Consider the following 13,103-nt stretch of genomic DNA (forward strand, 5'->3'; position numbering starts at 1 on the left):
GCACTGGTGTGTTTGGTAGAAGACCTCTAGGATTAGAAGCCAGCATTGTGAAGAGGCAAAAGGCCAGGTGTCTGGTCACTGCCAGGAGGGTGTAGCCTCTGGGAAGCATTTCTGCCTGAGTGTCATTGGCATTTTGGTGCCCAGTCTACGTGGCAGCCCCTGCTGGGAAGGGCACATTCTTCAACATTCTTGGTATGTCTTCTTTCGGCAGCACCTGTTCCGAGAGCCTGAGAAGAGGCCCCCCACGGTGGTGTCCAATACATTCACTGCCCTGATCCTCTCGCCCTTGCTCCTGCTCTTTGCTCTGGTGAGTAGCTGTAATTAGCATGGGCAGTGTGTGTCTGGCGCCAGACTGAGCAGATGTAGCCGTTCTAAAGGAGGCTTTGTGCTCTGGCCTCAGCAGAGCTCCAAAGGGGTCCAGCAGCTGTGACCTAAACCGATGGTCAAAAAATTTTAGAGTAACTAAAATTCCCCACTGTGGGGGAGCAGCCAAATAAACTGATCCATTAACGGGGGGGCATGAGAAAGTACCTAACAGCCACTAAAAATGATAAAAGTACCTAGACTGGGATGCTCTGTAGGAGTGTTCTGAGGTGAAGTGTGAAAAAAGCAAGGCCCAATGCTGATAGCTGCATAAAAACAGGGTACAGAGGCTATGGATTTCAGCATTTGGAGCCCAAAACTATAAACAAATAGACAGCCCAGAGTCCGCATACAAAACTAGTGTTAAATAAATTATTTTTCATCATATAATGGGATAATATGCAGGTTTATTAAAAGAATGGATAGATTTACATGCTGATACAAGATTGCCATGGTATCTCACTGAGTGAAGCAGGTCAGGGGTAGGATAGTATGTTTGTATGATCCTCTTGATATAAAACCTTAAAAAGGCATTATCTGTTAGTGTCGGTCACTGCCCAGGAGAGGACCTTTTAGGGAGTAAAGAGGAAGGAAATTTTTATACTTTAATGTACTGTTTGAATTTTTTTGTTTTTTTTTTAACCAATCTTTTTGTCTCTCTTTAAAAATTATAAGATGCATATCCTCAAAGTTCAGAGAATATTGAGAACTGCATGGAAAATTCATTAGCTCTTACTTTTGCGTGGTTACTTGCCTGTGTTCCTAATTCATTCATCGATTTCAGTAGAGGAATTAATGGTCAGTCTAAATCTGGAAGGCATGGCACGATCTTTCAGCAACCTGACATTGGGTAGGCACCTGTTCTCGTATTTGAGTGATCAGAATTCCAAAAGGCAGAGAACCTGGAGCAAGAGCGTGCCCCCTGCCAGCTGCCAGGGGGCTTATCTTACCCGTATTTAGAGGAATTAGGCTGAGTGCCAATGACTTCATCATAAATGCAGTCTCTGACCTTTCAGCCTCGTGGTCTCACCTGCTTTAAAATAGAAAAGTTTGCTGTCATTATAAAGGATGTTCAGGTGTGAGTTATTCATGCACATTTGAAAGCAAGTGTCGGAATGCCTTTCTAAAGAGGAAAGGGAACAATATTTTCCTGAGGACTTACAATAGGGTGGTTGTCACTTGGAAAAATTTTCTGTCCTTCAAGTGTGGATGAACTTTTAAGCCCTTGGGGCTGTTCATCGGATTAGCATTGATGTGGCATGTGTTGTCTTCTGTTTGAAGTCCTAATGTCTTTTTAATTTATTTCTCCCCATCGTTTAGTGGATCCGGATTGGTGCCAATGTCTCCAACTTCACTTTTGCTCCAAGCACAATCATCTTTCACCTGGGACATGCTGGTAAGCACCCCCGGCTGCTAATTCCATTTAACCTCCTTTGACATTTCGCCTGCCCACACGAAAGCCCTGTTAAGTAGACCCACGGCCTATTAACTATAATGACTTAATAGCATAACATTTCCCTCTTCCTCCTGGCCTTTTAGGACAGTTGATATGATGATAAACCTGTTTGGTCCATCAGCTTAGAACAGCTGTCATTATATTGGGTTTCATTGTGCTAGGCTGCTGTTGGCTGGCCATTTACCCCTACTTAATAGCCCTGTTCATTTCCAGAGATTACTCACTTATCGTATCTTTACATTGAGCCATCTTCCTGGATGACGAGCGTTAATGCAGTTTCCAAAGGTTATCTTTCCCCCACCGTATCGATCTTCACGGTTGCTGGCGGCTGCGTCTGGACAGTAATAGAAAACAGTTTCTTCCACAATTGGACACACTGTTCTGCGTTGTTCTCTTGAGAACTCCATACCTAAACATAACAAGACAGTAAATTCACAAATCAGCTAAGCATTTCAGAGATGTTTGACCATCTTGGGTCTGTGGTGCCTTGCATTTTACTGAGACTTCAATATCCTTTTTTATTTTAATTTTTAAAGATTTTTTTTTGAGATAGAGCGCACACAAGCAGGGGGAAAGGGAAAAGCAGACGCTCCTACTAAGCAGGGAGCCTGATGCCGGGCTCGATCCCAGGACCCTGGACTCGATCCTGGGACCCTGGGATCAAGACCTGAGCCAAAGGCAGACGCTTAACCGAACAAGCCACCCAGGCGCCCTGAGACTTCAGTATTCTTTTCTGATTTTGTTGATTCTTTAAGGAGTAATCCTGTGTTTGTCAATTGTGTACAGAGTCTGTGGGGCTCCACAGATGTGTCTGTGTTTTTCTGGGGAAAGAGGGAGTCCGTAACTTCGGTCAGATTCTCACAGTGGTTCATGACCTCAGAGATGGTTAAGAACCCCTGCTGTAGTTCATCCGTCATCCTTCTGGGCAAAATTGACAGGGTGACCTTTCTCTCCAGGCCAGTTACTGGATTTGAGTGATAGCCCTCCTGAGTCAGACTGAGAACAAAACCTGAATATAAATTTGTTTAGAAGCGTGACTTTCTTTGCCAGAGAACTTTTTGTGCACATTCCCTCATTTGATTTTCATCACAACCGTGATGGGGGTGCCTAGGGCAGGAATTACGATCCCCGTTTGACAAGTGAGAGAATGTCGGCTCGGAGAAATGGACATGACTGGGAAGAGCAGAGCCTGGACTTGAACCCAAGGCTCCCCGTGCCCAGACCTGAGCCCTTTACACCAACCCTCCCTAGTACTCCTCGCCTCCCTTCTAGTCGCACTGGCAAAATACCCATTATCATTTTTTGCAATGGAAAGGAAATTATTCCTTTATTTAATCCTGCATGCTTTTGTTCAGAATTTGAAAAGTAAAATGAATCCTGACTATAACAAGACAGTCATGTTAAAAAAAAAAGCAAACAAACAACAAAACAAAAAATAAAAGTAAAACCTATGATAAAATAGATGTGAGCTGGAACATGGAACAAGATAGTTAACGTAGCTGAGGTGCTGAGGTCTGATTTTTACCTCTGGTTTTTTTGGTAGCCAAGGTAAGTGTATTGAGTTATTAATTTTCTGGCATTGGATACAAGGAATAAAACCAGCTGGTCTAGAAAGAGAGACTTCTTCAGAACCCAGCAGGTACTGTTCCTGACTGTCCTCTGCCCCAGGCCATTGTCACTGTTTCACTTAACTGGCTGTCATGACGTCTGTTCCTTCAGCGATGCTGGGGCTCATGTATGTCTATTGGACTCAGCTCAACATGTTCCAGACCCTGAAGTACCTGGCCATCTTGGGCAGTGTGACGTTTCTGGCTGGCAATCGGATGCTGGCCCAGCAGGCAATCAAGAGGTAAGGCTAAGGATGGGCAGGGGACTCCGAGTGGGATTAGAAATATTTTTGTCAGCTCTACTCACCCAGCTCTTTGAACAAGGGTTTGTGACTGTGGCTGAACGTTTGGATCCTTGGGGGCAAGTGTGACACCTTAATTCCACCTTTTAAGTCCAAAAAGGGCCTTGGTGATCAGCTTTAAATATATTAAAACCACAGTGATCTGTGCCCTGACACATTAGAATAAGAGAAGAAAATAATTTCTTTATGAAGATTAAAATGGATTAGAACACGTGGGACAGAAGATTGTTGGTCATGTGCTGGCTGGTATAAAAATGTTCTCTCCTGCCACACAGACTCCTCTGCTGCCCTCCTCGCAGGCCCCGGGGAGGGACTCTTCTGTCACCCCTAGCAGCCTCACAGAGCTTTTCCTCCTCAGTGTGAGGTCCGTGCGCTTCCCACCCCCACCCTCACCCCAAAGCTGCCACAGGTTCCAAGAGGCCCCCTAGCTGGAGCCCTGCTCAGTAGCCTCCACCACGTCCCTGACAGCCAGACAACCTCAGGTTTGCACAGATGGTCAGATCTTAACGCAGCGGCAGCCGCTTGCTGGCAGCTTGACTGTCGAACCTGGGTCAGAGGCCAATTTAAATGTCACATAGGTGTTTCTCATTGATTTGACTTTATTAGAACTTGGGTGATTTCAGCCACGTAAAGGTCAATAAGAAAAGGTCAGAGTTGCTTTCACCTTTGGAAGTTAACAACTTCAGATGTGCCCTGCTTTCTCCTCTCCAAGATGTTTGCTGTAAGAATCGAACTCAATAGTGTGCCCTCCAGCGCGGCTGCCAGTTAAGTTGGTCACATCAGAGAGGCTTTCTCAGAGACCGCTAGCAGGCAGGGGAGCCCCGTGGCTCAGCCCTACTCCAGGCTCCATCGTGAACTTCCTGAGTGCCTCACCATGGAGACCCGTCTCGACGTGCTTCCTCACTTCTTGAATCTTCCACATTCCACCAGAGCTTTCCTTAGCACTGGCCGCGGCAGCTGCTTCATTTCTCTGCCCCTCCAGCAGCCTTCGCTTGGCAGCTCTGCAGTCCATCTGAGCAAGAGCCCAGGATTCAGCTGTTTTTTTCTAAGCAGAGCCCTGTTCCCTGGCAGCAGCCAGTCCAGGCCCCAGGGAGCCAAAAGGCTGCACTCTGTGGAGTTCTCTCTGTTCTGGAAGTTGCCCACACAAGATGAACAGAATCAAGGGGAAGGTGAGGTAGATTTAGAGCCTGCTTAGCAGGAGTTCCTAATCTGGGATCCTAAAATTATGTACCTTTTCTGAAGGGAGAGACCATGGTTATCCCCTCTCCAGCACGCGCGTGCACACACAGACACACCCACACACACCCCCACACACCGCTTATACAGAAAGTTAGAGCCCACTCTTCTTTTGCTGTCTTTGTAAGCCCTAGAACGAACTCTGCTACTTGGGAAATCATTGAAGCTCTGGTTGGGTGTATGCTGCTATTTCTTTTCTCAAGCTTATTTCTCTTCCCACTGTCCTTTCTTGATTCTCAAACCCTCTTTCCTTTGGCAGGATCGCTGCAGAGCAGAGCAGTAGATTGGCAAAATATAGGACACTACGGTAAAAATGAAGGGTGGACTTCTCCCAGAAGCAGGGCCCCTTTCCCATCTTGCCCACCTCGTGCATGTCAGTTGTTTTATCAGATTTTCAGCCCACTCGTTCCTCCCCACCTTCCCCAACCCATAGCTGAATTCTGGGGCCATTTTCCAACTTGTTGGACCAGGTTATGACTGGACCAGGGCAAAAATTAAAGCTCCCTGAGTTAGCCCAACTGATGGGGTAACGTGACCTGGCATTGACATTAGACTCCATCCTCCCTTATGTCCGTGGGGTACTTTATACACAGCAGCCCCTTTCTCTGTGTTTTTAGGAGGGCGGAGTTGAGGATAACATAGATGCAGCCTTGGACTTCTTGAATGGGGACCCCATTCAGAACACTTAAATTCATGAAACGATGGTCCCGTGGCAAATCCTGGCACACCTTGTCACTGTTTCTAGGCCTTTTTGTAACACTGATCTTTGGTGGGGCCAAGCAGTGTGGTTAGGGGAGACTGAATTATGAAGGACTGTTGGCCATAACTCAAAACCAGAATCAGAATGCTGGTTCCTAAAACTCAGGGTGTAGTTCAGGGCTATTCCCTGTGTGGCTAAAATGCCAAGTGAAAGATCACCCATTTTCTAAGTATAATCCTGGGGTGAGGATGGAAGTGGGGGCAAGGGGAAGGGAGGGAAGGAGAATGAGTGAGTGCTTCATTGATCCGCTCATCTGGACTAGGGATCGGCAGAAGTTTTCTGGAAAGATAGTATTTTTGGGCTTTGCGGACCATATGGCCTCTGTTGCAGCTGCTCAGCTCCGCCATTGCTTTTCGAAAGCAGCTGTAGACTGTGTAAACAAGGGAGTGTGGCTGTGTTCCGATAAAACTATTGTTTCAAAAGATTTTATTTATCTGAGAGAGAGAGAGAGAGCTTGTGCACGAGCTGGGGTAGGGGCAGAAGAGGAGGGAGAGGGACAAGCAGACTCCATGATGAGCGAGGAGCCCGATTTGGGGCTCGAGCGCATGACCCTGAGATTGTGACCTGAGCCGAAACCAAGAGTCACTCGCTTAACTGACTGAGCCACCCAGGTGCCTCCCATTAAACTTTAATTTACAAAAACAGGTGGTGGGCTGCATTTGGCCCTTGTGGCATCATTTGCTGACACCTGCACTAGGCCAACAAAGAGAAGGGAGGCTATTTGAGTTTTCTTTTATGTTCCCTGATCCCTTGCCTTGGAATTGGCTTTCTCCGCCAAAGCAACAGAGCCATCTAATTTTTAATTCTCTGCAAATCTGAAAGATCAACAAAAGTATAGGATGTAGAGTCTTTTCACTGATGTGTGAGCATAAGCTGGCATAGCTAATCCTCAGCACATTTGTCTTGGTTTTGTTTTTGGTGGTTTAATTGAGGTATAATTTATATCTGGTAAAATATACTGGACAAATTTACTCAGTCATGTAAATACCACTTCAGTCAAGACATAGCCTATTTCCACACTCGAGAAACTTCCCCTGGGTAGTCAGTCCTTGTCCCCACCCCCATTCCCTGACATACCCAGTTGGTTTTGTCCTGAATTAGAGTTGCCCTGAGATTTTGCTTTCGAACTAGTCCTTTCTGCTAAATATTGAGCTCTTTAATTGTTTAAAATAACTCTGGATTGATTTTTTTTTTCTTGCTGTTTAGATAGTCTGCCCTCATGCTGCTGCTACCCCAAATCACACTGCTTGAGAGAAAGGAACGTTGCTTGATCATGGGGACATTTGGGACTTCCAGAGGTTGGGACCTAGTATTTGAAAGGAAAGTCTCTGCTTTTGATCCGAGGACAGACATTGATTTGATGAGGCTCGGCAGAGGGTATAACTTCTTAGCCAAGATGGCGGCTTTGAGCCTGTCCCCTTTCAGCTCTTCTTCCTTCATACGCATGCTGTCCTTTCCACACAGACATTTCAGAGCACACACACTTTAGTGTACCTGGGAACCTCTGGATGTCGGCAGGGAATTATGGCACTCCCTTCAGCCCTCAGGGTTAGTCCTGTGCCTGTGTATGTCCCCCAGCACTACTGACGCATTGGCTTGGAGCCTGACATCCTGTAAGACCGAGGCGCCGTCACGTCAGCCCTCCCCACTGGGTGTATCGGCCCACTCGGGACGGCGTGTGTGGCAGTGCTGTGCTTGCCAGAGCTGCCGAAACACTCTTTTGCTGCTTCATCCTCCTGGGTGCACGGTGGCCGTCTGGATTGTGTTTCCCCGTCGTTCTTCGAGTCTAGGGAAGGGCAGCCTTGGGGAAAGAAGGAATAAAGAGATTGAAAGGTTTTAGTCCCCTCTTAAAATTTTTCTGGGAGCTGAGTCCCATTTTTGAGTCGCCTTCTTGGTTTAGATGCTGAGGTTGAACGTTGGCAGGAACTCGACAGGAGCCATTCGGGAGTGTGGTGCAGGTTTCTGTACTGAACGGCCAGAATGCCGTCTTACAAGCTCGCAAAGGCCCTGTGCTGCTTGGCAGACCCAGAGTCTGGGAGATTAAAGATGAACATTCTTCAGGCTTTCCTTTTTCTTCCCCTACTTGAAATTTACACTGTCTTTTTGGCCTTGCACTGTGAGAGGTGTGCCTGGAATTCCCTCATCTCAGAGCTCCGTTGGCCACTTTCTTAGTTGTCAGGCTTGTGTCATTGTTTTTTACTTACGTTGTCATCAGCTGTAGTTAGAACCAGCTGTCTCACAACCGCTTGTGAAATGAGATGGGGCATAAATAAATAGAATTAATAGATAAATGATTACTCCTATATAAGTGGGGCCTTACTGAAGGCAGAGGACCTTGGTCCCTCTGTTGTCACCAGTTAGGAACTGTAACTGAATTGAAACCTTGAGTAATTTCGTGTTTGCCCCCATTTTCTTTCAGAACAGCACACTAGTGCCAGAAAAAGGAAGGAAGTGCTGAAAGCCGAAATGAATATCAAGAAAAGGAGTCAAGAACAATTCACAGTTTGTAAAGAGGAATGAAGAAACTTTATTTAAACAGGAAAAGGTCGAAATTGTGGTTATACTTTGGCTTGTTGTTTTTCTCTTCCCCCAACATGGAGTGGATACCTGTGAGCCCCGATACTCCGATTCCTCGGCATGGTGCCCTCGCCAGATGCTGTGAATAATCCTAACTTAGCCGCCAGGTGTTGCATTTGAAAAGTTGAAATTTGTAATTAATCTGTTTTGGAATAAAGAGAATAACAGGAACAGAGGCTTGACTGAGAGTTTATTCTAGGGCTTGGGGGCACGTAACAGGAGGACTTAGTCGGGACAGGCCTTTTTCTATGGTTCCTTCTTGCTTGCCTCTTGCCCAATAGGACTGCGAATTGCCTGGAAAAGCAAGCATCCTTTCTTCTGCAGCGGGGGGCACCCTCTGTCTGCAAAGGGGTCCTGTTGGTATCTGAAGACCCTTCTGCTTTTGCCTGGAGAGTTTGGGCTTGGCATGAAGTGGGGAAGGGAAGGAATTGTCTTAAAAGGAGGCTGACCGCATGAGTATTCTTAGACTCAGACACACCTGTCTCAGGAATGCCCCTCTTGAAGTTGTGCGGGGACTGCCATCACCTGGGCGTATAATACTATGTAGAGAAGTCATAGTGAATAGTGGTGTTCATGGATAGACTCCGGTGTCAGGCAAGCCTGCTGTCACCACTTGGTAGGATGGTTGAGGCTGAGGGACGCGGGGCCAGTGGCTACAGTTCTCTAAGCCTCTTCTGTGGATGAGAGATAATAACTTGCCCACATTGTGTAACTAAAGGAGCTTCGTGCATCTGGAGTGCTTGGCCCAGCGCTTGACACCTTCCCTCATTAGCCCCTAGTTACGTACTCTGGCGCTTCACCTCTAATTTTATTGGTTGAAACATCATAAATACATTTAGATAACTTTTGAAATACAGGTAATTCTTACAGTATTTATTGAATTGGCGGTTGGAAATGATTTTGATCTGAAGTCTTTCCAACTCAGCTGGAACCTTCTACTGCCCCTCAGGTGACGTCTGACCACCCTGGCCTGTCTTCAGCAAGGGTCCCGACAGGTCCAGGTCCGTTTAGCCAGAAGTTCCTTCCAACCGTCGATCCCCACCCTTCCCCTTGGCTATGAATTCCCACTTTCCCACAGTGTATTTGGAGTTGAGCCTGGTTCTATATTGAGGTCTCTTTCCCCCCTATCACAGTCATCCTGAATGAAACCTATTTTTACTGCTTTAACTACCATGTGGGCTTGGTTTTCTCCTGTTTCCCTCCTTACCCCTCAGGGTAAAGTTTCCCATCAGTCAAAATGGGGATAATACCTCTAAGGGCTTTGTAAGGATTAAAGGAGGTCATGCCCCAAACAACCAAAGTGCCCAGCCCTTCTCCTTGACTCAGTGTTGGATCAGCGTAGATACGGTCCTCACTGTTCCTTCCTGTGTGTTGGGAGGAGCACAGTGAGCAGTCTGTACTATGTCCACGGCGTGCGTTTGATTGTTGAATTCACTCGATTCCCCAGCTTGAATTTACTGAGGCACTTGAAGTCTTAAAACCACACCAGAGCCCTGTCTTGGAATCAGGAGTCAGTTCCCAGCTGCACCCAACCCCCCCAACCCCCCCAACCCCCCCACCCCCACACCACCGTGCCGGTTGGTGGGACCCAGCAGGGTGCCTGACCTCCCAAACCTCCCTGAGGCCAGCAAGTCCAGCCCTGCACCGCCTTTCTCCAGAGGGCTGTGGGAGGGAGCAAATGGAGCAATGGGCGGGAAGCCTCTTTGTGAACTTGAAGTTAATACAAAAGGGATTATCGTTAAAAGTGACAAGTCCCCCATTGATTAGAGCATTTCTTTAGGGGAAAAAAAAACCCAGGACCCCCATGGGAACAAGAAGCTCCCAGCCCCTTTGTAGGGATGGGTGAAGTCTTTCACGATGCCATTAGTGTTAAAGCGCAGGGATTGTCGCCACCATGGTTTTTTCCCTTTATAATTGCATTCCCTTCGAAAAGCACAAGGAGCAGTGGGTTCCAGGGGTCATTATTTCATCTGAAAAACTAATTAGACGTTGAGAGAGACCTCCATTTTTGCTTTTGTCAGGGTGGAGGAAAGAGATGAGCAGATGGGTCGGGGGGAGGGAAGGGGCCTCGGGGCTGGCCATGGCCAGTCCAGCATCCAGCAGGTTCTCCACCGGCCGGCCTCTCTCAGCTGAAGTGCACTGCCAGCCCTGAGTGGCCAACCTTCACCTCTGGAGGGGGCTTTTGTCCCTCACTGTTGGTATGGCCTCCTTGGCAGAGCCACCACAGTGGCCCCCTGCAGAGCCTTTCCCACGCTTGACATTCTTTCTGGAGGGTACCCTGGGGGCTCCCAGAGAGAGCAGGTGGTCTAAACCCTGTGAAGAATCAAGCTGGCTTTACAGCTCTAGTGCAAGGAGACAGGAGACCTGCCCTCCAGACCCAAGGTCAGCGCTGTATGTCCCTGGAGACTGGGATCGCTGTCTTGGGGGTCTTCTGCAACTCGAGATTGCTGCGATTCTTCCTGCACTTTTAATCAAAACAGACGTCTCATCCTGACTTTTCCTAGTTGTTTTTAATTCAGTTAGAGCAAAATGCACAAATCTTAAATGTACAGCTCATTGAATGTTTGTATATAATGACACTGGTGTAACCATTACTCAAAGCAAAACAGAGAACAATTTGATCGTCCACCCTACCCCCTGAAAGTCCATGGATCCTGAGAGGCATGTATAGGGTAGGTCACATGTGGAGGTATCTGGCCCAGGTGAAATGGTCCGGGGATAGAAAAAGCTAATCATTGGGGCGCCTGGGTGGCTCAGTGGGTTAAAGCCTCTGTCTTCGGCTCAGGTCATGATCCCAGGGTCCTGGGATCGAGCCCCGCATTGGGCTCTCTGCTCAGCAGGGAGCCTGCTTCCTCCTCTCTCTCTGCCTGCCTCTCTGCCTACTTGTGGTCTCTGCCTGTCAAATAAATAAATAAAATCTTAAAAAAAAAAAAAAAGAGAGAAAGCTAATCATTGACATAGGCACCTGTGGTCAGGGGCTTCTTTTCTCTGCCTCCCGTTAACAGCAAAACTGCAACAAGAGAATTCTCTCTACTGGCACTATCTCCTAGAGATAGAATGCAAGCTGCACAGGTGATTTTAAATTTTTTTTTTTAAGATTTTATTTATTTATTTGACAGAGCGAGATCACAAGTAGATGGAGAGGCAGGCTGAGAGAGAGATAGAGGGAAGCAGGCTCCCTGCTGAGCAGAGAGCCCGATGCGGGACTCCATCCCAGGAAACTGAGATCATGACCTGAGCCGAAGGCAGCTACTTAACCCACTGAGCCACCCAGGTGCCCCTGATTTTAAATTTTTTAAAACCAGGGGTGCCTGGGTGGCTCAGTCGGTTAAGCATTTGACTTTTTTTTTTTTTTTTTAGATTTTATTTATTTATTTGGCAGAGAGAGAGAGATCACAAGTAGGAAGAGAGGCAAGGGAAGCAGGCTCCCTGCTGAGCAGAGGCCAATGCAGGGGCTCGATCCCAGGACCCTGAGATCATGACCTGAGCAGAGGCTTACCCCACTGAGCCACCCAGGCATCCAGGGTCACTCTGTTCTTGAAACCTTGTCTTTGGTGGACTTCTGGAATTCCTTTCTTTTGTACTTATCTCCCTGCCTGCTCCTTCTTAGTCTCCTTCACTGGCTCCTCATCTTTCTGTGAAACTTTAAATGTAGGGGTTCCCTGGGGTAAGTCCTTGGACCTCTTTTCTATACTTTCTGTTAGTCTTTGGTGATCTCGCCTACCCACCCCCCCGACTTTCAAGACCCAACTGGCTGCCTGGGTCTCCCTCCAACTCCAGACTTACATACGCCGGTGGCCCCATAGCTTCTTCACTTGGACCGTTAAGAGGCATCTCAGACTCAACTGCTCAACTGTTCCAAACACAAACTCCTCTTTTTTTTCCCCATAGGTTTTATTTATTTGAGAGAGAGAAAGAGCACAAGCAGGGGGAGCTTCAGAGGTAGAGGGAGAAGCAAGTTCTCCTCTGAGCAGGGAACCCTACGTGGGACTCGATCCCAAGACCCTAGGATCATGACCTGAGCTGAAGGCAGATTCTAAGTAAGTGAGCCACCCAGGCGCCCCCACCCAAACTCCTGATTCTGTCCTCAACTCCTAATTCTCCTTCCTCAAAGCTCCTAAATGGCTACTCCATCCTTCTAGTTGCTCAGGCCAAAAACTTCAGAATCATTCTTGATTTCACTCTAATCTCCACTTTATCCATCAGCAAATTAGTTCTCCTCTAAGAAAGTATGCAGAACTTGGCCTTTTCTCAGAGCGACTTAAAATGCAAATCAGATCATGTCATTCTTCCATTTAAACCCTGTGATGATGACTCCTGTCCTGCCTAGAGTGAGATCCCAAGTCCTCACCATGGCCTGTGAGGCTCCCCGAGAGCTGGCCTCCCAGTCCCCCTCAGCCTCCTTCTGCTCATACCCTCACGATGTTCTAGCTAGCCACGCTGGCCGCCTTGTTCTTGCTCCTTCTGGATTCTTGCCTCAGGACCTTCGTGTTGGGTTTTCACTCTGCTTGGAATGGTTTTGGCCCAGATACATAGCCAACTCTCTCTCTTCCTTCAGGCCTTTGCTCGAATGTCACCCTCTCACTGAGGCATGTATGGGTGATAGCTACAAAAATGTCCTCCTGTACTCTCCAGTCCCTTAAATCTTTCTCCTTGGCAACTGCCACCATCTAATATATTCTGTATTTACTTGTTTTTATTATTCTTCCCCCTCATTAGAATATAAGGTCTCTGAGATCAGGGACTTTGCCTCTTTGCTCACAGTTGTATTCCTAGTCCCTAGAACAGGGCCTGGCACCTAG

The 13,103-nt window shown here is 47.4% G+C and overlaps 1 protein-coding gene across 2 annotated transcripts in view; it reads left to right on the plus strand.

Moving 5' to 3' along the window:
* RPN2 (ribophorin II) overlaps positions 1-8,472 on the plus strand; it is a 56,692-nt gene extending 48,220 nt beyond the window's left edge. Inside the window, exons 14-18 of one of the 2 annotated variants that reach the window (XM_059406969.1) lie at positions 212-307; positions 1,684-1,759; positions 3,539-3,668; positions 5,224-5,271; positions 8,144-8,472. In XM_059406969.1, the coding sequence (XP_059262952.1) occupies positions 212-307; positions 1,684-1,759; positions 3,539-3,668; positions 5,224-5,271; positions 8,144-8,156 (363 nt within the window). In that variant the 3' untranslated portion in view covers positions 8,157-8,472. The remainder of the gene's footprint in view (positions 1-211; positions 308-1,683; positions 1,760-3,538; positions 3,669-5,223; positions 5,272-8,143) is intronic. The other variant, XM_059406970.1, reaches the window with a different exon arrangement.
* The last annotated feature ends 4,631 nt before the right edge of the window (positions 8,473-13,103 follow it).

This window comes from Mustela nigripes, chromosome 7 (assembly GCF_022355385.1).
Source record: "Mustela nigripes isolate SB6536 chromosome 7, MUSNIG.SB6536, whole genome shotgun sequence".
Classification (NCBI taxonomy): Eukaryota; Metazoa; Chordata; class Mammalia; order Carnivora; family Mustelidae; genus Mustela; species Mustela nigripes.